This window comes from Conger conger, chromosome 1 (genome assembly GCF_963514075.1).
Source record: "Conger conger chromosome 1, fConCon1.1, whole genome shotgun sequence".
NCBI classification, from domain to species: Eukaryota; Metazoa; Chordata; class Actinopteri; order Anguilliformes; family Congridae; genus Conger; species Conger conger.
This window is the reverse complement of record NC_083760.1, coordinates 77,716,774-77,742,170: the sequence shown is the minus strand read 5'-3', so window position 1 is coordinate 77,742,170 and position 25,397 is coordinate 77,716,774. Positions and strand designations below refer to the sequence as shown.

General features: G+C 41.4%; 3 protein-coding genes across 9 annotated transcripts; 2 read left to right on the top strand and 1 right to left on the bottom strand.

Moving 5' to 3' along the window:
* Window positions 1-14: 14 nt before the first annotated feature.
* On the bottom strand, window positions 15-9,614 carry leng9 (leukocyte receptor cluster (LRC) member 9). 3 transcript variants are annotated; one of them, XM_061234993.1, is made up of 7 exons: window positions 9,448-9,614; window positions 8,871-9,064; window positions 6,139-6,238; window positions 5,774-5,907; window positions 5,095-5,424; window positions 4,454-4,935; window positions 15-3,893 (listed from the first exon to the last, which is right to left on the bottom strand). In XM_061234993.1, exons 2-7 carry the CDS (start codon window positions 9,016-9,018, stop codon window positions 3,240-3,242), a joined length of 1,848 nt encoding a protein of 615 aa, XP_061090977.1. In that variant the 5' UTR covers window positions 9,019-9,064; window positions 9,448-9,614; the 3' UTR covers window positions 15-3,239. The 3 variants fall into 3 exon arrangements, with proteins under 3 accessions (XP_061090977.1, XP_061090994.1, XP_061090986.1); XM_061235010.1 differs by having other exon boundaries at window positions 8,871-9,032; XM_061235002.1 differs by lacking the exon at window positions 9,448-9,614 and having other exon boundaries at window positions 8,871-9,409.
* flcn (folliculin) lies at window positions 9,558-19,799 on the top strand. Of its 4 annotated transcripts, none has more exons than XM_061235054.1 (12): window positions 9,558-9,717; window positions 11,176-11,385; window positions 12,013-12,159; window positions 12,459-12,680; window positions 13,327-13,493; window positions 13,665-13,756; window positions 15,000-15,217; window positions 15,313-15,426; window positions 15,568-15,691; window positions 18,531-18,659; window positions 18,825-18,927; window positions 19,164-19,799. In XM_061235054.1, exons 1-12 carry the CDS (start codon window positions 9,712-9,714, stop codon window positions 19,369-19,371), a joined length of 1,740 nt encoding a protein of 579 aa, XP_061091038.1. In that variant the 5' UTR covers window positions 9,558-9,711; the 3' UTR covers window positions 19,372-19,799. The 4 variants fall into 4 exon arrangements, with proteins under 4 accessions (XP_061091038.1, XP_061091058.1, XP_061091048.1 ...); XM_061235074.1 differs by having other exon boundaries at window positions 9,558-9,742; XM_061235064.1 differs by having other exon boundaries at window positions 9,559-9,889.
* Window positions 19,800-20,713: 914 nt separating this feature from the next.
* On the top strand, window positions 20,714-25,021 carry zgc:174888 (uncharacterized protein LOC558116 homolog). Of its 2 annotated transcripts, XM_061236934.1 has the most exons (6): window positions 20,714-21,070; window positions 21,157-21,262; window positions 21,582-21,685; window positions 21,935-22,006; window positions 22,153-22,284; window positions 22,595-25,021. In XM_061236934.1, exons 2-6 carry the CDS (start codon window positions 21,250-21,252, stop codon window positions 22,922-22,924), a joined length of 651 nt encoding a protein of 216 aa, XP_061092918.1. In that variant the 5' UTR covers window positions 20,714-21,070; window positions 21,157-21,249; the 3' UTR covers window positions 22,925-25,021. The 2 variants fall into 2 exon arrangements, with proteins under 2 accessions (XP_061092918.1, XP_061092910.1); XM_061236926.1 differs by having other exon boundaries at window positions 20,714-21,262.
* Window positions 25,022-25,397: the final 376 nt, after the last annotated feature.

Below are 25,397 nucleotides of genomic sequence, written 5' to 3'. Positions count from 1 at the left end.
ACATTAAAACAATATTGAGTAGTGCAAATTTATTTATACCTCAAATATAAGTAGGAATGTTTTACAAGTAGCCACTATAAAATACAAACATTTTAGTAAAGAAGAATGTCTAAGAGTGACACCAGAGGACATTTCAGTTACATAATACGGTACTTAAAAGCAGGATGCATAATAAATCATGATTTATCAACATTTCACTTAACCGCCTTTACCCATTCTGTGTAAAATTATTATAATGGACATCTCATTTAAATGTCCATTGAGTTTAGAAAAACTTTAAAAAAAAATTTTTTATTAAAATTGGTTCACCAGAAAGAGTCATAAAATATTTAGCAAATGATTAACATTCAAAGCAAACAGAAACCCAGCAGAGTTGCACTGAAGTTTGTCCCAAGTTCAAACATACAGTACAATTGCAGGATATTAAGATATTAATATTAATATTAATGGTTAGCTTAGCAGCCTCTTTTTTGACACAAAGAAACACCTTAGAAAGTCATCACTGCAAAATTATAACAAGACAAAATAATCAGAAGTAGACAGAAAAATAAACATGAAAAATGTGTGTTTCATTGAGTCTCATCTCTTATACCCAATACATCACATTCGAAGCAGTAAACTATATGTGCATGTTTCTGATGACATATTAAAGAATAAATCGGATAGTTGATTTGATTTGTTTAGCAATTATTTCTACTTCAATATCCATACATACAGTACATTAAAGCATATCTAGTTATCGCAGCAGTATGTTACCAAGGTAGTGAGCCTGTAAGCTTGGGTTTATATGCCCAGCTCCCCACTCCTGTGCAACACTGGCATTCCCATGGGTTACCAAGGAAAAGGACGTTTGCAGCTATTTGTGGAAAAAAAGTGCCTCATTGTTTCCTTCACAATTAGTACATTCAAGCACATACTCTAAGCAGTTCCATCCATTATCTTTCTTAACCTCCATATTACCAAGTCACTTGTTATCTTTTGCCTCCTACCCACTACCACGCCCCCAGCCAGCTAGCGCTGCCATGGTTATTTTTTCCCAGGGCACTGAGTGGCACTCACGCACTGACCTCACAGAGAGCCTGGGGCAGAGGTAATGTGTCATGGCAGAGGTGCCTGGGACAGCCAATCCTACAAGCAATACACCACCGCAAACTGAAAAGGCTAAAGGGGAGAGCTAATGCTAGGGAAGAAGAACGGCAAAGAGAGCCCAACATCTGCCAAACCAGCCCAACAGTGGAGTCAGATTTGACCATCCGAAGGGAAACCGAACCTTCAGAGCATAAAAAGAACAATAATTTTTTTTAAACAAGCAAGCAGCCTCCCACATGGCTGAACCCTGCATCTTCAGAATTCTTGTCCGGGTAGTGTCGAGGACCCGGCCCTAGGCCCCCTGATGAGAGATTGACAGGGATGGGTTAGGCAGGAATGCATTCTTAACCCCTCGCACATGCCATTGAGGTGGTAGCAAGAACGCCCGTAAGAGGAAAAATATGCGGTTCAGAGATAATGAGCAGCCCTACTTGTCAGCAGAGGAGTCTGAAGTCGGGGGACTTAGATTTAGAGTACTAAGGAGAAAGGTTAAAGTTCTGACTGAGGCCATGCATAGAATGAGTTCCAGCATGACCTTGGAGGAGATTCAACATGCTGAGCGAGCAGTCGGGGAATACCCCAACCCTACAGGGGAGGAGCATAAGGCCTGGTTAAAGCAAAAAGATGAGGAAAACAATATAGATGATGGGGAAATGATAATCTGATAAATGTATTGGATAGATTCAAAGGACTGACTGTAGAGGAGTTGGGGGATTATTTACACTCAGCTATTCATTGGATGTCCTTTGTAGATCCCTTAAGGCGCCACAAAAAAGAGCACCTGAAGAGTGTATTGAGATGGTGGAAGGCACTTACTGCTGGCTTGTATGATGTCAAAGTTTGGAGAGAGTCCAAGGAGAGATTATGACAGGGAGACAAATAACAGTGATGAATAGGCTCATTAAAAAGTTGTATAAGAGATAAATGTCTTCCCACTCGGTATACTGGGGACATTTCTTATCAAAAAAAGGTACACTTTTATACGAGTTAAGAATATATAAGGAATAAGCTTTTAGACCTTAGGATAGCATCTTAGAATTTTGCTTCAGAAGATATCTATGGGCTGTTGAAGAGAGAGCAACGCAGGACAGCTGTAGTCAAGCTGGAGTGGCGCGCTCCCTCCCTCTGGATATGGAGAACAGAGTGATGTACGCGGTGCGGACTCAGCCCAAGAGTTGTGGCAACAGGACTGATGTTGAAAGAGCAACACAGAACAACTATAATCAAGCTTGAGTGGTAATTATAATCTATATTACTTGTAGAAGTAGGAAAAGTAGCACATAGAAGTTCAACGTTATAAGTTTCCTTTCATTTTGATGTCTTTTATTTTTCATTAAGATACTATATAAGGTAGAAAAAATGTAGAGAAGTTTTAGAGTGTAGATGCACATAATATTCTAGGAATAATTTCTTTTATCTCCGTGAAGGAGGAGCTATAGGATAAGGCTAAGGCCAAAGAGGATGGGTATTTGAGGGGTGTACCTTGAATTTAACATCTGGTGGAAAAGTAAATTAGAAAGAGCTAAAGGGGTATATGGAACTTGTATGTGATTAGCAAACTGAAAGATGATGTTTGTCAGCTGTATAACTCAATTCTTTTGATTGATTATAATAAAGTATATCTTACTATAATCATATGTGATAAAGGTTCTCTTAAGAGGAATACAGTGAATACAGGAAATCGTATACCAGATTTGCATCACACCCTTCACTTCGAGACTGGGCTGGAAGTTCAGTAGAACTTACCAGGGCTCCAGGACGTTCGGAGTACTTAAAGGAAAAGAGAGTTCGTCCCCGAGACACCTCCTCATGGGGTACTGCTCGTGGGAACCTGAGGTCTGAGCTCGGCAAGGGGTCCGCGGCTCACGACAAGGTCATTAGTGAGCAGGAGTACAGGTATGCAGGTACACAAAGGAACGTCGTCCTGCCTGTACTGTGATCAATCAGGGTTCCTGCTGCTCATAGGGCCCCTCGCGGTTAACCAGGCACAATCCAGAATAACTCTTGTACAGTACAGTTTCATTTGCAGTCGCCGTCTCACAAACCAATCTGTGACAGATGCAGTGGTTTGGTCTTATCCACCTCCTCCTGCCCCTTCACTGACACTCACACACAGATTTTCAGTGGCATTCACACGTCTGTGTGGTGAACTAGAGGTTCACCACACAGACAGTCTCGTAAAACCCATCTTCCATCTTAGCTCTGCCATTTACACACAGAAGCAGCTCGCTTACAACCAGTTCCCCAAAATCTATGGCCTTCAATTCAGCCGCACTGTACGTGTCCACCACTCTCTTGAACACGCGCTCACCGCCCCTTCCCTCCATCTTGGCCAGTGTCAGGTGGTAATTGGGGCTCACAGAGTCTTCATGAAGCCAACCCTTCTCACTGTACACCTTCTGCAGGTATTCATTTAGGGACTGAAGTCCAGACAGAGGGTGTGGAGTGAGGAATAGGACCCTTCCCCCAAAATGGTCCAGCATTGGTGGGAAGGACAGGTGGAGTAGACACTGGCTGCGTTTCCGGGCAAACTCTCTCAGAATCTTGCAGGCCGCACTGACCTCCCTGGGCCCAGAGAGGACCAGGAGACACACTGTGACGTGGAGGGATTTGGGGGAGGCCCAGTGAGGGGCGGAGAGAGGGAAGAGGGAGGTGATCTCCTCCCGGAGGCGCTGGAACCCCGAGAGGATGGCGGGTGTGTCTGCGCGGAAGGTGATGAAGTGAGTGGGCTTCCTCCCGCCAGGTTTCTGCCTCTGCTCCCGAGGCTGAGACTGGCCTCCGTCCGCGAGGACTGGACTCTGTGCCTGGGATAACAAGAATACATTGTGCTATGGTTAAACCTCTGACCTGGTTGATGGGGACTTCTCTGTATGGGCTTGACTTTGATTACATTTACTGGAGAAAAGTAAGCAATTACTGTGCAAGTATTCCACATGTCAACACAACAAAGGCAAAGGTAATATTATTTTTTTGCAACTGCAGCTGCATTCATGCATGAACTCCACTGCTGATTCAGGAGAGTGTAGACATCTGAGCTTCTCCTCCCACACGTGGTGTAGCCGGCTGCTGATTTTCACAGTTGGAGAAAGACAGCGGGTTTACCAAGCAGTCTTTGGGTGCCCCATGGAACAGTGGGGGTCGCTGAAGAGCAATGGAGCTTGGCCCCTAACCGACAGAACCCTCACATGCCCTGGGTGATGCAATCACCAGTTATGCATCGCAATATGGAGCTACCAGCCACAGCTAGTACTGACATGATCTGGATTCACACTGAGACTGTGGGACTATGCTCTGCACTACACCAATATAATACATTGTACAACCAATACAGTATTATACATAATATAGTACTTCTTGGAATTACCTCAGACTTTACTGGAGAGTGGGAGGACTGCTTGGATGAAGGCCAGGGATGCCATGAGAACTGTTCTTTTTCTTCTTCACCCTCCCATTTCTCTTCCCAGTCCTCCTGTTCTCCATCATCTCCTTCTCTGTTGGCATTACCTCGCTCAGAGACAGACATTTGGGCTGTCAAATGAGACAACTCAGGATCATCAACTGCTTTCTTTTCACATACTTGTGCTTCGCTTCCTGCTTTCTCTTTGCCCTGCGTGGGGTCAGTGGGAATGCCCTTTTGGTCGCTCAGAGCAACTCCTGCCATCTCAGGTACCGTGTGAGGGAGGTCTCCGGCCCCTGTCTCCCCGTCTGCCCTGTGAGGCATGGGAAAGCTGCCCTGATCGCGCGCGTCTCCTGCATGGCCGCTGCTCCTTTCTTCTCTGAGTTCACTGCATGTTTCGTGTAGTTCTTCCCCCGATTCCCGTGGTCTAGTTTCTTGGGTTACACTTCCTGTGAATACAATGAGGAAACGCTTGCAATGCAGTCATGAACTAAGAAAACAGTAATATGTAGAAAACCGATCATTTTATTGTTGTTTATACACATTGGCGTGTTATGGTTAAAGTCACTGATTTGTATGGCCTTGATCACAGTCATTCCTGTCCTTACCTTCCTCTTTCTCACCCTCTGCAGCAAAGGGAGGCTCAAGTGGCCCCCCAGTAGAGCCAAAAACCCCATCCATCCTGCTTTCCCTGTCCCAGATACGTCGGCCCCCATAGGTAAAGTACTGAATCCTGTGTCGGGGAAGAGCCAGCTCCTCGGAGTAGTTACAGTTGCAGACATCAGTTTCCCATGAGAATTCCGAAAAGGGACGTTCTAGCACCCCCAGAAAGCGGTCCAGGTATCCCACGGTGAAATCGGTTGGATCCAAGGAGGGATCCCACAAAATCCTTGAGATGACATCGTCAGCAGTACGCATACGAGGCTTTTTGGTATATTCTGAATTTAAAGATACAAAGAGAGGGGGAAAGATATTTTCTACACAGCATGACACAACACTGTGGCGCTGCACGCCGCTCGGGATAAATAACTGCACTACTGTGGCGTACAGAATAACATACATCATATGATGACACCATGGGTTTGGATCACAGAGATTTACTGAAAACAGAGATTTCGCCCCCTGCCCCACCCCCTGAAAGGAGCATGCACGATTCAACTCTTTCAAATGAATGTTGATATATGCTAAATACAATAAAAACATGTTTTTGCAATCTTTTATGTCTGTTTTATGAGGGAATACTTCCAGGCTGAGGATCTCAAACCTCGTGTTACAGTGAGCAAGCACCTTTTTCCACCACTTCCTTCCTGTTTTTCTCTCTCTTTTGCATTTTCTTAATGTTTCCAGACTTCTTTTGGTTTCTTGTATCCTGTTGTTCATCATGTCCGCGCTCTGGGACATCTGATGAAGATTGGGGCAGGCTGAGGGAATAGAAAAGAGGAGAGACAGAATGAGCGACTGACTGAGGAATTGTGCTAATGAGCAAATCCAGGTGATTGGAAAAAAAATACTAGAGAGGACTTCTACTTTGTGGACTTGGGCTTTCCACCTCTGATGACTGACTCATACACTAACCAACTGGGTCAATACAAGTGATCACAGTGATGATGGATAGAGGTCAGAGGGCGGACGGGATGCAGAGGAAGACACACCTGTGTGACAAACGACATCGGTTTCCAAAACGACACCTGCCCTGCAAAAAGAACTGGCAAATGGCCACTCCATCAACCTCCTGTCCACAAGCACTGTTTCCTGCAAGATTGAAAACCTGCATGTTAAATGTGCACCACAACTAATGTAATGAGTAAGGGCATTCCTCTCTCACCGCTGTCTGAAGCACTCACCTGGGCCATATTTGACTTTAAATTGCCAAGGATCACTCCCACCCTTCACTTTCACCAGTTAATTCTGAGACAAGTAGACGCTTGTGTAATTTCCCTGCACTGGAATGCATGAGCCACATAATCCAGAAAGAGGCAGCTCAGGTCCATTAACTAATGCCGGCGGGTCAGACAGGGCAGGTCCCAGATGACAAAATGAAGATTTAAACATGAAAAGGCAGATGACAGATGAGGTCTATCTGGGGGACTTCAGGGATATCATGCAAGGAAACTATCCTAAAACACAGAGCATTTGTCATCATTAGATGATCATTAAATGGTGGCAAACTGATTTAACACCAAACCTTGATTGCTTGGTAGCCTTAATAATGTTAAGACTGTAAAAGATATTTCTCTGAATTCATTACATGATTGCTCCACGTTCATCGAATGGCACTTTCATTACAGTGTCACTCCGTGGCTTCTTCCCTCCGTATTTAGCCATTTACATTGTCCCCCGCTCTGTGCAATTACCCACAAGAACGCAATCTGTTCAAAACTGGCAGTCTAAAACATAGAGGAGACCGTGTTGCCATTGGTAACCAACAATTGCAGCGTGTGTGTGTGTGCATGGCCCTTATGATACAGAGCCAAAGACAGTACAGTATGCAAAGATTTATTTCAGGGATAATTAAATTGACAAGAAATGAAAGAGGGACACTTGCTGCTATGACATGAAAGCTGTGTTTTGTTTTGATGGGGCCATGATGGGACTCACTGTGAAACACATGAAAGCCACTAAAATTACATTCAAGATGGGCTATTAAAATATCTTAGTCCCATACACCTGCAGAATTCAGAATACTGAATCAACTGTTCACAACTTTGCATTCACGGATATCCAGCTAACCCCTATCTGTCTCCTGCAAAAAGACACAAATCTGTGATAATTCCCAACAATTAAGGCTTGCACGGTCTAACTGGAGGATAATAACACAGATCTTGAAAGGTTAGTGTCTGCCATCTGCTGTGCAGAAGAAGAAACTACACTAGAGGAGAGGACAGCATAGTATACTTTTCTTTCACTGTGTGTGTGCTGTGAGTATATAAACAATAATCAAAATGTGTTTTACATTTTCATAATTGCTCATTCTAACTCTTATAAAAAGCCTTAAGATGGTTGCAATATTAGCATAAATATCTACATCCACTACATTTGTTCAATGGGCATACAAGGAGTCTATACTTTTAAATATAATATGGCTGATGATCACATTGTCTATGGAGACTTTATATCATTTTACATCCTTCTATGTATTGTATATCTAAATATATTAATATACAGAGGGCTCCAGAATTATTGGCACCCTTCAATATGCACAGAAAATAAAAAGATAATACAGTTTTTACATAAGCTTTATCTTCAAACATGTGTAAAGCAGTGTGCTTTATTAACGATTCATTGGAATCAACTAAAGTCTTACACTTCTTTAAATAAAAAACTACGTATCCTGGCACTCCTGGTTTAATACTTTGTACAAACACCCATGGCAAAGATGACAGCCATGAGTCTTTTCCTAAAATTTGTAAATTTGTCAAATTTGTCATTTAGTCATTTGTGCCAAATGACTAAATGTGATGAGGTAAGAGAACACAATTGGATTTTTCATGGGATTTAGGTCTGTTACTTATGGCCTCCCTCACCATCTTTTGTACCGTCCATGGGGATAATATGCACTTGCGTCCTCTTTCATGGAAGCTTGCAACCATTCCAAATGTTTAAGCTATTTGTGTTTTGTTTTTTTTACCCATTACCATCTGTGTCTTCTGAATTGACAGTTCTTTGGCTTTTCCCATGCTGATGGTTGACAAATAGATTTTGCTTGCCTGTTACCTCATTTTTAGACTCTAGTGAAATAGGAAGTGATGGAATGACATAAGTTCCTTTTGACTCAGATTAACTCAATTAAGTAAAATTGTTTTGCCAATTTCACTTTGTTTGATTTTATTTACAATAATTTTATAAATAATAATTTTTGCACCTGCGGTTTTCAGAAAAAATTTGATTACTCAGTAAGAAACATTGAAACATGAGTAAATGTATTGAAATAAAATTGTATCATTTTCCCATATGCTTGAACATAAAATATAGATCATTATTCATGCTGTTTATTATATGCAGCCTTTTTGTCTCCATTTTTATTAAGGGTGTATGTACTTGTGAATGTTCAGAATTCTTGCCCTTCACCTGAGAAATGAAATAGACCAAATTCCAAATAAAGCAGTTGTCTTTCCACAAATGGTTACCATTAATGGCATTTGTATCCCCTTGTAATTGTTACCAAACTCTGAAAAATACAAAATAATAGAAAGAAGCGGAATGGAGAGATAGACCAAAGCAGGTCTAGGCATATCTTAAATCTACCTAAACAGAAACAGACACCACAACTTGCGTTGTGTGTGACACTACAAGACATGGGAGTTTCCTCAGAAGTGGGGCTATGAGATGTGATATCAGCAGCAGGTATTAAATGATAATGAATAAACAAATCTTTCTTTTTCACCTGACAGGTCATCCTGCGGCTTTTCCTTGTCGTCACTCCCCATCTCGGTTTCCCCTGGATTCAGGTTTTCTTCCACGTTGGGGGATATACGTCCATCCAGTGGCCTTGTTTTGAGGTTCTCATCTGACTTGAAGGGCTCTGCGGCCATACTTAAGTTCTTTTCTGGAATGATATACGACTTCTCTCACATATAGCTACAGAAAACCAGAATGAAGAACTTTAGTGGATCATAACAATTTTAACTAGTTCAGACAGATTACAAACAGCTGGCTGAAGCTTTTAAATTTTTAAAAAGAGCTGCTTAACAGACAAGCAACTCATCATAGATCTTTGTACCATTAGTTGTCCACACTGTGACATGTTCAGTAATGTATGTTTTACAATAAATATACGGAAAAAAATCAAAATGCGAAATTGTTAGCTAGTACTGTCATTATAACCATTAATCGGCCTTAGCTGTCTAGCTAGCTAACATTGAATATTGGATAGCACAAGTTGCTTTCTGTCACCCCAGAAAGCTAAACCACATTTTCAAACAAAACCGTGTGGTGTCTTTTCACATGGAAATATCAGCTACCGTTTTAAATGACAACTCTTCCACTTTCGTGCGTCTTCCTGCGTATTTAAGAGTACTCTACGTGGTGGCTACGGAAGTCAAACTCAGTTCCGGGGTTGGTTGCTAATAACAAGTTTGCGCATTTCTTATGATAAAATGACTCGTATAGGCTACTCACACCATTGAACTGCAACAGTCCAATGACTCATGCACATCCCGACCAGTGTGTTTTGCGCGTGACTTCCATCAATACGTGACGTATACCCGTGGAGAAGGAAGACAGGGATGGGGGTGAACATTATGCTATGAGCCTAGTGTATGTTGGTGGCTAACTACTTATATTTTTAAAGTAGTTAACTAACTATAGCCTGCTATCAGAGTGTTGTTAATTTCGACTACTTCATCGTTGTAACGTAATTTATACATTCGTCGAAATTCGGAATAATTCCTGCATTAATTTAAGGTATTCCCATCTTTGTTTTGTTGACAATACCAAGCAGCTAGCTAGCTAACTAGCTTCCATCTATTTCCATGTTACTAGGTGCCTAACATTAGTTACCATGTTGTATTTTGTGGGTAAGGATTAGTCAGGTAACGTGAACTACCTAACTAATAATGTTAGCTCGCAGAAAATTCTGGTTAACGGATAGTTTGGGGTTTTGCGGTTGGTCGACCAAAAAAATGCATAGTTATGTAAAATAGTTCCCTGAAGAGCTAGCTAACTTAAATCTATGCGGTAAGATACACCGAGCAAGATATGCATTTACACAAGGTAGCCGAAAATAACTCGTGTGGGTCAGTTGATGTAATAATAGTTAGGGTCATCTACATGGATGGGACACTCGAATCAAACGAGGACGAAGTGAATCTGCCTGCCTGCTGGTTAGCAAGCCTCGTACCAGTTAGTGGCAGGGGTTTTAAGTTAACAAAATGGTACATCGCCGGTGCTTTTTTCAGTTGTCATTGGCTAACTTTTAGGCCATTCTTCCCTTTTAGCTAAGGGTCCCTGTTGAAAAAAACAAACAAACAAAAAAATTAAAAAGCTGAAGCTAGGTTTTGAAACGGCTGTTAGCTGGTTGACCAGCTCCCTGCTCAACATGGTTTAACTGATGGCCAGTTCAGACCAGCTCCCAGTTTGACATGATTTGATCAGCTCTAGCTAGCTACCTATGTTTTGAAACAGAGAAGCTACCAGCAGCAGCTGGTATCTTTTGACCAGCTTGGCCATGCTGGTTGACCAGCTCATACCCACCTAGACCAGTTTATGACCAATTACATTTTTTGCTCAATTTCCTAGCTGGTGTAGCTGGATTTTACACATTATACATTAAACCTTTTACAGTCCAATAGATATGCATCTTGAATCATGTACCTTATCTATATTATGCAGCCCAACCTGAGCTTTTACTGGCTTCAGAGTTCATCTTTAATCTGGTGAGCAGTGGAACACTGTCCTAGTATATTTTCAGTCAGGCATTATATGCATGCCCAATTAGGTTAGAGCAGTGTTTCCCAACTCCAGGCCTCGGGACCCACATGCCAGAAGGTTTTTGTTGTAACCAGTAACTCACACACCTGATTTAATTATTGAACCAATCAAACCACAAAAATGCCCTTGATTAGTTAAATCAGGTGTGTGAGCTACTGGTTACAACAAAAACCTTCTGGCAAGTGGGTCCCGAGGACTGGAGTTGAGAAACACTGGGCTAGAGGGTAATTTCATCTATGTTTCAAACATTTCCCCTGTAGATGAATGCCCTCGTGGCCTTGTGCCACTTCTGTGAGCTGCATGGCCCACGGACCCTGTTCTGCACCGAGGCGCTGCACCCTCCGTCTCCTTCGCCTCCCCAGCCAGGCACCGCCATCCCAGGAGACAGGGATAGGGAGGGAGACCGGGAGGGAGAGGGGCTCACCATGAGAGCCAACAGTTCAGCTACACAGAGGGCAGACATGTGCGAGGTCAGCCGGCGAGAAACGACACTGTTTCTTCTATGATGCGCGTTGTGTACTGTGTTTATATCTCACAGTAGAAAAGCTCAGCATACGTTGTGTAAATGGCACAGCATAAATGATAAATAGCTGACTTTTATTTTTGCCACTGGCTTGTTGAATTCTTACTTCTGGTTGTGAAAAAAGATTTCAATTCAGTTTAAACCTAGAATCACAGCAGTGCAGTAACAAATTACAATGCAAGTTGTGACATTTCCTTATGACAAAAGCCAGGACCAGTATCAATGGGTAGGTACCCTAAGCTAGCTACACTAAGTCAGTGACTCACCTTTATAACAGTGTGCCAGGGGATCAAAGGGCATCACAATCTGTTGACATTTTTCAACAAAATCTTTGAACCTAGCTTTTACGTATGGGTGTTTTTATTTGACTTGTTATATATTCATACACTTTTGGTTCTTCCAATATCGTGAGTTTTTATGGTTCTTGGAGAATCTTGTCTTAATTGCTTTGAAGCACTTTGTATTGCAAACTTGTTATTTAAGTAAATGTTGAGGTTGAGACCCGAGAGAAATCCCCTGCTGCAGAGATAAGACCCCTTCCACTCTCATTATCTCCTGTGTGCTGTTACCGTAGGGCTGCCGGTCCCTCCCAGTGTCTCACCCAGGTTTTGTGAGTGTGGACAATGAGACGGGAATCCGCTTCCTCAGTCACCAGCACCCCAGACAGCCCCAGCTCTTCAGTGTGGTGCGCCAGGCGTGTGTCCGGAGTCTGAGCTGCGAGGTAGTGTGTGTGAGTGTGTGTGTGTGTGTGTGAGTGTGTGTGTGAGTGTGTGAGTGTGTGAGTGTGTGAGTGAGTGAGTGAGTGAGTAAGAGAGTGATGCCGTTGGCTTGCTCTTCTCTGTCGTCTGAATGTGAACAAATCACTGAGGCGGTGTCTGTTCCTCTCAACCTCCTTTCACACTTTTTTGATTGGATGGTTCTGATGTTTCTCTGCTCATTCTCGGTTTTTGTCACTGACTCCCCATGTATGGCAGGTGTCCAGTGTGTGAGGGATGAATAATGTAAACACTCTCTCTGCAGGTTTGTCCAGGCAGGGAAGGCCCAATATTTTTTGGTGATGAGCAGCATGGCTTTGTGTTCTCCCACACGTTCTTCATCAAAGACAGTCTGGCGCGGGGTTTCCAGCGCTGGTATAGCATTGTTGTGGTGGCCATGGACCGGATCTACCTGATCAACTCCTGGCCCTTCCTGCTGAGACACCTGAGGCTTACCATCCAGAGCCTGCAGAGCACCGCGCTCAAGGTCACACGTCTATTACTAGTATTAGTACTGCATTAGCATTAGCAGAAAGAGTCTCTTTTTACAGGCATCTTACTGATTGGGTGACTAGGGATCTCCTTGCTGTGAGAATTTTTAAAAATTGAATTGATGTGTAGTGCAATGCACTCTGGGCTCTTTACCACTTACACAAGCATGTGTGCAAGTCAATGAGTTCAGGACCCCTGTTGGAGTGAAACGGGGAGATGTTCCCTCACCAACCCTCTTCAACCTTTAGTTAACGGGTTAGGGGCAGGACGTTTAAGCTTGCGCACTTACGCAAAATATCAAGTTGATTGTGAGAGAATTGCATGGACGGTTTTATAAATCAGGTTATTTCTGACCATACGCAGGTTTCTCATTTTCTGCATGCATTACCTGTTAGTATATTACCTGTGCATGTTTTATACACAAGGCCCCTGTTCTGTGACTTTAAGACAAAGTGGGCAAGTAGTATTTTGACTATGCCCAGACTTCAAACTTATGTTACCTTTAATTACCAGCATGTGCCTGAACCTAGGCCACAAAGGTCAGTTTGTGCCCGATTGAGATCCAGCACTGCGTAGTTTTGTGGGATGATGGGGTGAGTAGTTTGTTGATCTCTTGACTGTCTCTGTCTCTCAATCCCCAGGTGTTTGACAGTGAGCAGTGTGTGTGTCCCCAGAGGGCAGTACGGATGAACAGTGCCTTCTCCCCAGCCGTCTTCCCCCACCAGAGAAGCGGAAATGCTGCCCGCTCTCTCCCCTCTCTTACCCAGCACCCTAACCTGTGGGCCAGTCTGCACTCTTCCTTTAGCTGGTAAGGCACTGCTGCTGTCAGAATTATGTGTACCACTGTGCTCTCCAGTTGCCAAATACTGATAAACATATGACCATATGACTTCCCCAAGCACACAAAATATGTGGGTGTAGGTGGCTGTAGTGGGGACACGTGAAATCCTTACTAATTCTTACATTCCTGCATCCTCAGGCTCCTGAAAGCTTGTGGGAGCCGTCTCACAGAGAAGCTTCTAGAGGGAGCTCCTACTGAAGACACTCTGGTGCTCATCGAGAGACAGACTGGTAGGATTTAGTGTACCAACAAAAATGGCATTATGATTCTGAACTGTTGTGGTGCGTGACTGGAAGCTAGAATTGGCATACCACACGCAAACCTGTGTGCTTAATGACAATATGAGATTTGTTGGTTTTTGTTTCGGTTTCATTTGGACTGTTACGCAGTTAGAACCATCGTCCAAAGTCTATTAAGGCAGCAGGAAACTTGATCAGAAGGCAAACTCGGCACCACAATGCAAACATACAGTATATTTGCTCATTGCAGCTTAAAAGATTTCCATGAACCACAGGAAATGCTGAAGAGACCGTGTTCGACGCAACAGAAAACACTAAAACAAATGGGTGATGATTTTGAAGTTGCTTTCGGTTGTTTAGCACCGAAAAAAAAATTAAGGATGAAAGCGAAGCTGAATGTCTATTCAATCAGATGAGGAGACGGGAAAGAGAGTGTGGAGCCATGTGATATTTTAGACCAGTTGCAGGAAATCTCTGCATTGACACTTCTCAGCTCGTTCAGCTAGCAGGGATGCACATTGTGGTGGTCAAAGTCAATACAGAGTTTTGTTTTCTCCACAAACATGCAATTTGACATTGTTTAGTTTGTACAGACTAGCCAAAGTTAGTTTTCGCAGCAAGTATATTTGCCTGTATATTTGCTTCCACAGACATGTTCCATTCCAACTCCATAGCTACACAAATGCATAGAACCCAGCTTATTACAGCCAACTAGAGCTGATGTGTGCCAGCGTCCCAGGCACTGTGGTGTATGTGTACTTGGGTCTCAGAGCCGGGGCCACCAACTTTTTCCAATTCCAATTGTCCTCCCAAGACCTCCGAGTACCTCTGAGTAGGTAACATGTTCCAAGACCTTGGAGATTCTCGTAAGCTAGAACCAAGTCCCCAGACTTGTGAGACAAAGAGGGAGTGTTGGTGCTGGGCCTGGATCCTGCAATGCAGGTATGCTGCCCAGCACCAAGCCATATGTGTCAAGTGATCTCTGGGTATAAACAGTGAGGCTTCCACAGAAAACACTACACTACTACAAAAATCACTGGCCTGGATACTGGGTCATGCCATCATTTCAAGTAATAGGTATGAACGTGTTTTCATGCATGAACATTAAGGTTGCAGGTTTGAAAAAGGAAAATGGAGTTAGATCATTAAAGATCTTTGTTCTAATTACCATTTAGTTTTAATCTCCAATGATTGGGTTTGTGATGCCAGAAAAATAGGACTGTTTTTTCTACAGAGCAAGAGGAAGAGATGATTGGGTGGGAAGGAGCAGAAGGAGGAGCATCTTTATCTCAACACAGCCAATCAGAGACAGAGTTGGGGCGGGACTTCCTATGTGAAGGCGGGAAAGGGGATGAGCTGCCCGGGCCAAAGTTCAAATCCCTGAGACATCTAAGACAGGTAAAGGGAGTGGAGCAGTATATCATGCAGTATGCTGAACTTGACAGCTTTTGGGTGTGCTTCATTGATTCTTAAAGACTTATTGTCATTGTTAATGGTTCTCCGCTGTGCACATGACAGTTGGTGTGGGATAATGATTTCTGAACTAGGTCCTTGGAGCCACAGAGTTCCGGCAGCTGGCATGGCACGTGCTCATGGGAAACCAAGTGATTTGGAGAGGAGCAGACCCTTCGCTCATACAGTCCGCCTTCACTGTGCTGAAGGTCAGGGAAGCAGCATTCAGCCTGCCAGCATTATTCGGCTACCAGACGATCTGTTGTGTTCGATCTGTTTCTTTCATTCATTTTCCATCTCTTAGTCCCGCATTTTGTAACTAAACATCTAGTCCTCCTGTGTCCCATCAGGCCTTGCTCCCTGTTGGCTGCGTGCGCTCTGTGCCCTATAGTTCTCAGTATGAGGAGGCCTATCGTTGCAACTTCCTGGGCCTCAGCCCTGATGTTCCAATTCCCGTCCATGTCAGCTCCTCTGGTAAGTTTCCCATAATGCACTGCTGTCGTAATACTTTGAACAGTCAGAAGACAAAAACAATGATCTGCCTACAACTAATTTGGCTGGACAAGAAGAAAACTTTAAAGTAATTTGTCTCTGTTCTACATACAGTTATTGTCTTTTGCCTTTGTAGGGTAGCACTGCTAATGTAATCTTTGTCACAATTTCTATTGACCTGCTGTCAATTTTGATAAGAAAACAAATCTCATAAAATAAGCATATACCTCCTCTATTTTATACCAGCTCCTTTGGGAGTTTATGAGGCAAAATGAGGGATGGAAAAAAATTGATAGCCAGTATGAAGGTTTTCATAATTAGGCAATTAGTTGTAACAGCTGTGTGAGGTGAAAGAAGCCTGGGAAATGACTTGCCCAGACAGAATTAATTAGCCATTGTTAATTAGCAGCGCTGCATGCACAGTGTGCATTTGGTTGCTTGGTGACCTGCACTAAACCAAGGCTGAAACGAGCTCATGTTGCCCGGCAAGCTAAGCCTCTGCATTTTTATTACCTCCATTTATTTCATATGATTAAGAATTCTTACCTCTGTCATTTTAAGGATAGTCCATCACCATTCCTGTCCATCACCATTCCAGTAATGAACTCATTTTTGTATGAATTTGCAGGACTTTTTGACTCTATTTGGGAAACAAATGAAGGTAACGCAGCATAAAATTGACTGGCTGGTAAATTCTGCCTCCACTGAAAACTCATAGAGCAATGATTGCATTTTAACTTGCCACATGGCACTAGATTGCATTGCGTTACTGTCTTTTATTATGAAATTAGGTGTAATAATACAATTTAATTTAATTCATTAATTTCAACTCAGGAGGGGACAATCCCCTGTGGAGCAATGTGGGGTTAAGGGCATTGCTCAAGGCCCAACAGCTGCACTGGCTTTTCTTCTTTTTTTAAATTTATTGCTGTGGTTGATGAAGATCTACTTCGTAATGTGGTGGCAACACTGAGGTCCTCAACATGTGCACTTGATTTGGCAAGTAAGAAGTTCAACATTTTTATGTGTTTATCAAGGGATAGTATCAACCACTCCCTGCTTCTAAACTAAACTTGATACTGTTATTGTAAGGCCCTTCTTGAAAAAGAACCCCCTGGACTCCTTAACTCTCAACAATTACAAAGCAATCTCTACTTTTTTATCAGTAGAATGCTTAAGAAGCTGGCATTTATACGACAAAGTGATTTTGTAACACACCTGTTTCAGTCAGTTCTAGAATCTTTTTTGAAGGGTGGGAGGAGATCATTATTGCATTGCATTGTATGACCTTGTAGTGCTATATGAAGAAACATTGATTTGATTGGCTCATTCAGTAGACAAATTGTGGCCCAAAGCAAATCCAATCATGCATGAAATAATCCAATTAACAGTTTGCTGGGTGTTAATGATATTTTACTGATTGACTGTTATTACTGGAGTGGAATTTATATGGCAGGTGCCATGCATCACAGTAGTGTTGGGAAGCTATTAGCTACCTTGGTGTCTAGGTTCTGTCGCAAAATGCTCACTCTTATCCTTAACTTCACCAAAAGAAGTTTACTTGTCTTCAGGGAACCACATAGCACAGTGGCAGCATCTGCTCTCAATTAAGTAAATGATTGGTCAGTTAATTGTGAACTATAAAATAATGACAGAGAGTATATTCAGAGAAATAGCATCCAGCTGTTTATGATTTATGAGTGAGCCAGGACTGTCAGATGTCAGTATTTCAGGTATTGCACCCAAATGCTGCATTGTTTCATTCAGACTACAATTGTGCTGCTGCATATTCAGTGAATTAAATGTATGGCTTTTATACAGTCCAGACCATATTTTATAATAACTTACACTATTTATTTTGAATACCCAGATTTGTTTGACATATACAGTGCCATTAATTATTGTTGTAGATTTGTCACACTGAATGATTTCAGATCTTTAGACAAAATGCAATAATAGACAAAGGGAACCTGAGAACCTTTTTCTTTTTTAATTCTTATTTAATTAATGAAAACAATTATCAAACATCCATATGAAAAAACAATTGCCCCCTTAAACTTAATAACTGGTTGCTTTACCTTTAGCAGTAATAATCCAACCAACAGTTACTCAAGTAAGTTGGTCGTCAAGTTATTACCATATATAGCATATATATATACCATATATAGCATATTTCTAAATACATTTTATGAAAATATATATTATAAACAAAATATATTTTGTTTAAGGCACTGGAATTAAAATGCTTGCTCCTGTCTGTGTTTTTGGCATCGTTATAACATTGCCATTCCTAGGTTGCAATCCAGATCCCTGTCCTTAAAGTGACCTCACCCTCTCCCTTTCAGTGAAATATTATCCATTTATTTACCCTTTAGCTGATAGTACTCAGCACGATATAATCGGTTTGCAGCCATTTGTGGTAAACCGAGGCGAAGTCAAGTGGAACTCAGACCTCCTGTCTTAGCTTGTTGGACCAAAGAGTGTCAGGGACTTTGTTTTGAAAGTGCTCCCCAGGAAACAAACCACGTGACATTGTTTCGCAACCCCCAGTAACTGCTAGTTATGCTGTCAACCCTGTAACTAAACCACTTGAAACAAGGCCAGCATGAAAAGGCCAGTAGGGTGCATCACAATGGACTATTACTGCATTTCCCTGTATTATTGAGAGTAGATTAAAGACACGAGTGCTGTAGGAATTTATCTGTTGAGTAAGTTCTACACCCCAGACGCACGTCTTGAGGAGTGCTTTACCGAGCAGTATGTTTCTATGCAGTGTCGAGTCAGCGAATTTAATCCTTGGTTTTCCTGTGTCTCTGTGAAGAGTTCTCGGTTCTGGTGGATGTGGTCAACGCTGAGCGAGGGTCTCTGTACACTGCAGTCTGTGATGATGACATCCTGTCTCTGTACCAATTCAACATTAGCAGCGCCAGCACTCAGCCCACTGACAGAGGTAATGTCACACAAACTGCATCCATAGTCTGACCGAGACAGAGCATGTGACTATCGGTCTCTCTCTCTCTCTCTCTCTCTCTCTCTCTCTCTCTCTCTCTCTCTATATATATATATATATATATATATATATATATATTTATCTCTCTCTTTCTCTCTCTCACAGGACCCACGCTACTCAACAAGGTAGAAGTCGCACTTTCCAATGAGAACCTCTCAGTCGAGGTGGTGTCACACTGTCTTCTGTGTCTGAAAGAGGAGTGGATGAAGTGAGTGTTTTATTTCAGATCCCCTGTCCTGCTCTGGAACACTAGTCTCCTCTCTGTTAGTGCTATGCAAAAATTAGCAAAGGAATGAGTAGGAAGAATGTGTTTTCTGAATTGTTTCAATTCATGTTATCTGAAGTTGATCAGAAACCTGCTATTACCATGTTGTGAAATACAATAACATAACTTAAAGTGGATTTCTCTCCCTCCCTCAATTTCTTCTCCTCCTCCTTGCCCAGCAAAGTCAAGGTGCTGTTTAAGTTTTCCAAAGTGGATGGGCGAGGTCGGGAGGACACCCAGAAGGTGCTGGGGCTCCTGGGAGCCACAGGGCCGGGGGAGGAGGACAACGTCCGGCTGCTTAAGTTCTGGATGACAGGGCTGAGCAAGACCTATAAGAGCCACCTAATGACAGCAGTCAGAGGGGGAGAGAGGACTGTGAGCCAATGAGACAGAGGGGCTGGGGTGCATACCCTCAGCTTCACGCAGGACTGGGAATGCCTGGAAGGGCCACTGGGAATATGGTCAAGCTTCAAAAGATGTAGAAATGCAGAAGCACTGGACAAAGGAGAACAACAGATAATGTGCACCATTATATATACTTACACTGGGCTTTTTGTTGTATGATATTAACAGATGGCAGGTACTGACCATGTAATGACGCTTCTCTAACTTTCTTGTTTCACACTGAATGTTCCTGTCCAGCCAACAAAACATGGGATGTGTTATAACATTGAAGGATGGTGATATAACAATCTTGTTGAAAACGGTAAATTTTGGATTTATGCATTTATTCCTAGATTATTGTTTAAACAATGTGTAAAATATTGCTGTATAGATACTTGTATTATTTAATAAAATGGTAGATGTGCTCTAAATCGCATGCATGTGTAGCTTCTAGCTTGAAATACCAGACATCCAAACATAACTTGAGCTGGTCTAACTGGTCAGCCAGCTACCAGCTGTTTCAAAACCAGGTGTTTTTTTTGTTTTTTTTTTTCTTTTCAGCACGGAATTGTATAGCCATTGCATCATAAAGCAGGCACGGCTCGCATGGGTTTCATATAACCACTCAATAAATCGTGATCCTCGCAACTCCTAACTGTTTCAGTATGAGAACAATTCCACCGAAAAACCAATTACTCGGTGACGGAATGGCTGCTTGTTGGGTCATGCATTTAAGCGCCTTTCTGTCGCCTGAAATCCAGGTGAATAAACCCATAAAACTTGAAATAAATTGAAATCCATATTTTATTGATAATTTTTAGCTGAACAATGTGCGCAACAGGATGAGACCGCTCACGCGGGAACGGCTACTAGGAGTCTGGTGTTTAACCATTCTCGATTTACATTTCCGGTAAGGATTCCGACAGAGAGGAAGGAATAGTAGACCATAACAGTCTATAACAGGGAACCGAAAGGAAATATTCATGGGTTCGTCCTTAGAAAATATAGCATATTTAACTTTCAGGACGTCATCGTTCTTACATGAGTGTAGGCTGCACATATTTCATCTAAACGATTTAATCTAAAATGAAATCTTCAAGAAATCCCAGACTGATTCATTCTATCGGCCTATAGTCATATGTCTTCCATCTCAAAGCAATCAAGTAAAAGTGTCCCAGTTTGAATAAGGATGAGTAACAGGCATTAATCACATCCAGAAAAGGAGAAAGTAATATAAACCATACGGCCAATCAGCATGACTAAGCTACACACGGGCCCACAAAAAAAGTGGCGGGGGGCGGTCATTTGTAAGGAGGAGGGGGCAGCGAAATTTAGCGCAAGCAAATACTTTCACTTTAATCAAGTGAGCTTACTTAAACAGGGCAGAAGAGACGGAACATGCTGCCTAACACATGTAGGCTACTTGGTTAATAGAGTTAGAGATAAGACAGTGATTTAAATTAGTTTGTCGAGAATATACGAGTGGAAGAGAGGGAAGAAGACTTCAGTTGGAGCGATTTCATTTCGGAACCGGGAAAGTCCAGAGTGGGTGTAAGCAACAAGGGGGTGAGTATTTGGAAAGTACCAGAATTAACGGAGGAAAACTAGGACAAACAAAGGAATGAGACGGCATGCATAACATGCAAACTGAAAGGGAATGAAGCACAGAGGCTGTGTGACTGAAGAAGACAGGCAGATAAAGGTAGAAACCCGGTATAAAGCAATTCAAGAAGTTGTAAATGATAAATACCAAGTGGATTGACAATACAAGTGTTAATGCTTAAAAAGGAAGAGCAACTCTGGAAACCAAGTGGATATTAAAATCTCTCAAGAAATACGCATGGAAAATGGGGAAGTGCGTTCACGTTAAAACATGAAAGGATGTCACAACCAGGTAATATACCTTCTTACCATCTGGGCTTAAAATTAAGTAGTATCGTAGCCGTTGTTCATTTATTTGCATGCTTATTTTTACATATGCAAGAAATCCAAGCAAGCAAGCAAGAAAAATAAATAAATAAATAATAATAATAATAATAAAAACATGTTAACTTCATTGTACGCTATTTGTAACATGTAATGTAATGCTATTTGTATTTGACCCTTCTCAATCAGTCCTGATGAATGTACACAATCAGTCTTCAGCCTGAACCCACTTGAACTTAAAATTAAAAAATAAATCAGTCTCACTCTCACTCTCACTCTCTCGACAGTGTTCCTGCTGCTGTCAATGCTGTTTGTTCAAGGAAGAGGGTGTAATCCATTTATGGATAATCTTCTCAGCAACATCGAAAATGAAATAGAACGTCACACATTTGTGAGTTTCTCATCCTACATACGTACAAGTCATTTTGGCGCAAAGAGTACAGTTTAGACGGCTGTGCATTTATGGCTTTTGTGCAGTGTAAAAATATATTGTTTTATATGCCAATCTCTGGCTCAATTGTTTCCCAGAGATTGGCATATTCAGCCATAACTAAAATTAATTTTCCAACCTGAATTTCTGGAGGTGAAAAAAATATTGATTGAGTGTGGTGATTTTGAAGTTGTGTTCATTTCATTGCAGCGTAAAGTTTTTCCCAAGGATTATAACATCACGCACCATTATACTGACAGTCTGGACGTCAGTGACCCGTCAGTGAGTATTCATGATACTACTATAATGCGAATTCCTGTTGAATCAGTATAAAATAAAATAGAAGGACTTGATCTCAGAGTTTCTTGATTAAAGTGTTATAGTAATGTTAAAGTGATCATTTTTTTATCTTTCTCTTTTTCTCCCAGTGCCGTATGCTCTGTAAGGCTTATATGCTGTCACATTCCTGGTCCCAACTCCTTCTGCACCTTTGGGAAGAAAACTTAAATTATTTATTCATACAGCAACTGAAGGAAAGTCTAGACAATATTACTGATGGGGTATGTTCTGAAATTAATAAAAAATCAGCATACATATGGATTATATATAAATCAGAAAAGTATGGATTGACATTTTCATGTCTATGGAAAAAGGAGCTTCCAAAATTAATACTATTGTACATGTAATGCTTATACAAACAGTATTTATGTCTCTTTCTCAAGGAATATTCAAAATTCTATTGAATCAAGTCAAATGGAACCTGTCAAATGGAATGCGTCACTGGAGCATTTCTTTATTTTAATGACTTATTGGTTTTCTGTTGCTGCTTCCTGCCATTGTTTGATTCAGCTTCCATTGCCATGTTTGCAGAGATTCCCGGAAGTCCCAGATCCCTCTGTTTTCCCTCCTGTGTCTTCCACCCCAGAAGCACTCCTTGCCTTCACCTCAACCTTTTTTTCCACATGGTTGAAGCAACAATGCACATTTCCCAAGAAGCAATGTGAGTTCCCTTTGCCCACAAGCTTCAAGGAAGAAGGAAAGACAGGTACCCATACTTCGTTCACCAACACTGAAGACAGAGTGGAGGGAGGGAAACGACAACAGCAGAGTGGTGCACCCCCAACTAGTCTCGCAATGTCTCCTCATCTTCCAGTCTCTTACATTTTTTGGTGTTTCCCTCTGCTCTGGACTGTACTATAGACTATATATTTCATACCAACAGGGCAAAAAAAAATCCTGCTTTTCCTTCTCTTTGGCACAGTTCATTTTTGAAGACACATTGTTCATCTGCAGCCAAGAAAAATGAACTTAGAAATAACCAGGAATTCATGAAGCAAGAAGACAAACGGTAACACTCCCATAAGTAAACATACAATTTTATGAGAGTAGAAAGGTTGAAATGCATATATGTGGCTTCCAATTTCATAGTAAAACATCACATTCCATTGCACAAACATTTTTGAGTGGAAATCCTTTACAGGAATTGGGCTTTTAACCAGAAGTTTGCTACCAAGATACTTGAGCCACAAATGCGGCACTGTTGATGAACCATGAGCAAATTGCTTAACCCAAGTTTCTCCAGATAATATCAATCTGTCTAACCCTATAACAGTATCTATATACTAGCCACAATATATATATATATATATATATTGTGGCTAGACCAGGGATCGAACCACTGACCTTGCGGTCATGTCATGTACCTTAACCACTACACTTCAGGCCGCCAATCCAACACGTGGCTTCTAATGATGGGTACAGAGGTCTCAAACAAGAATGTAGGGACATTTGAGGGTATGATCAAGTACAGTATACTAACTAAAAATGTTTGGAATTATAAATATTGTTCTCAGCATGTATAATTGTATGTGATTGATACCTACAGTACAAATTCAAGAGGGACAGAAGTGGAAGAAATATGGGTGATAGAACAGTGTAATGCAAGTCACAGGAGATAAGGTATCTGCTTAAAATGTAAAATATAGTACATAATGTATAATATTTTGTATTTTTTTGTATATATAATAATGAGCACTGCAGGACTACAAGGGACTGATATTGATTGGGAGATGATTCAGTATATTGCATACTGTCAGAAATAGGATAGGAGATAGGAAACCTCTTATTTTGGAAATATTTTAGAAATGAAAGAATGCAGATTTTATGACATAATTAACACAACTGCAAAAGTTCAGTTCAGAGTCCAAAATGACACCATAGAATTCAGAGCAAACAAAGAGTGGTGACATTGCAGACCATACCCAACAACTGTGCAGTGAGTGCCCCAGTGACTTTCCCCTAAACCTGCAGCTTAAGGGATGAGTTTGGAATGCAACCTGTACATCTTCCCTCTTTCATACATCCTCGCACAGTAAGAAGATGCTAGACAGCAAGGTAAATTTCTTGTTTTTGCTATACACTGAAGGCGATTGAGTTTGAGGTCAATTTGTTTTGAGATTTGTTATACAACTTCACTAACTTCAAAACGTGACTGACGGGTTTTGCTTGTTGCCCAGATGTGTCCTGTTTGATTGATTGGTTAAACAATAAATAGTTCTGAATGTCTACTCCTGGTTTTAGCCTTGGTTTTTGCCTATGAAGACTGCATTTTCTGGGAGAAAACCAAAGTGATGGAAAGCCCAAAGTGTGGAGAAATAAAAAATGCATGCGCATATTTCAATGTAATGTGCAAATATAAAACCAGCAGCATATCTTGCTGTAATATATCACTTGCTCTGTAGCAGGGCTGACCTTTGCATGGGCGTATTACATTTTCAGAGCAGCTGGAAGAACTCCAGTTCTAACCCTACCATCTGCTTTATCAATTCAGTGAGGCCCTTTCTTATGGAGCTTGAGGCTGGTGCCTTGACGTAGAAGTTATTGAACCCTTTCGTATGCACCTTTTGCTCCTTCATCCTCTATGCTCAGATTCAGGGTTATGACAAGATACTATATCCCCATTTAGTGGTGTGCCAAGCACAGTAATTCTCATTTGCCATTATCAATCACTGTGTCTGTCACTGATTACTTCGTCTTTTCGAGTTCTTGAGTTTTATTTAAAGCTCACATCGCAGTTTTGCATAAGACTACTGAAATACTGAAATGTATTAAAAGAATACCCTATTAAATGTAATGTATAAAAATCTGCACTTTTACAAATTGTGAATTGATTTATTAAAAATAAAATAATTGTGGGGTACAGAGCCTAATCAAGAAAAAATATGTCTTTGTCCCTGGATGTATGGAGCTCACTGTATAATTATGTATGTTAATACCATTAAATAAAAGCTGTCTTTACTTTTGTCTCATATTCATTTCTTGATCTCAAATACAAATGCATTTAATATACAGCCCCCTCCAAAAGTATTGGAACGGCAATTCATTTGTTTTTGCTGTACACTAAATAGAACTGAGTTTGAGGTCAAAAGATGTAAATGAGATGGCCGAATTTCATCTTTTATTTCCTGATATTTTAATCTGTATTTGTTAAACAAATTATAACATACCACCTTTTGTATCTGACCACTACATTTGTAAGTGAGAAAAAGTAGATGTTTCTTGTCGCCCAGATGTGTCCTGTTGATTGATTGGTTAAGCAATGAATAGTTCTGAATGTCTACTCTTGTTTATAGCCTTGGGGTTTGATGATGTAACTCATGATGGCAGGAGCAGA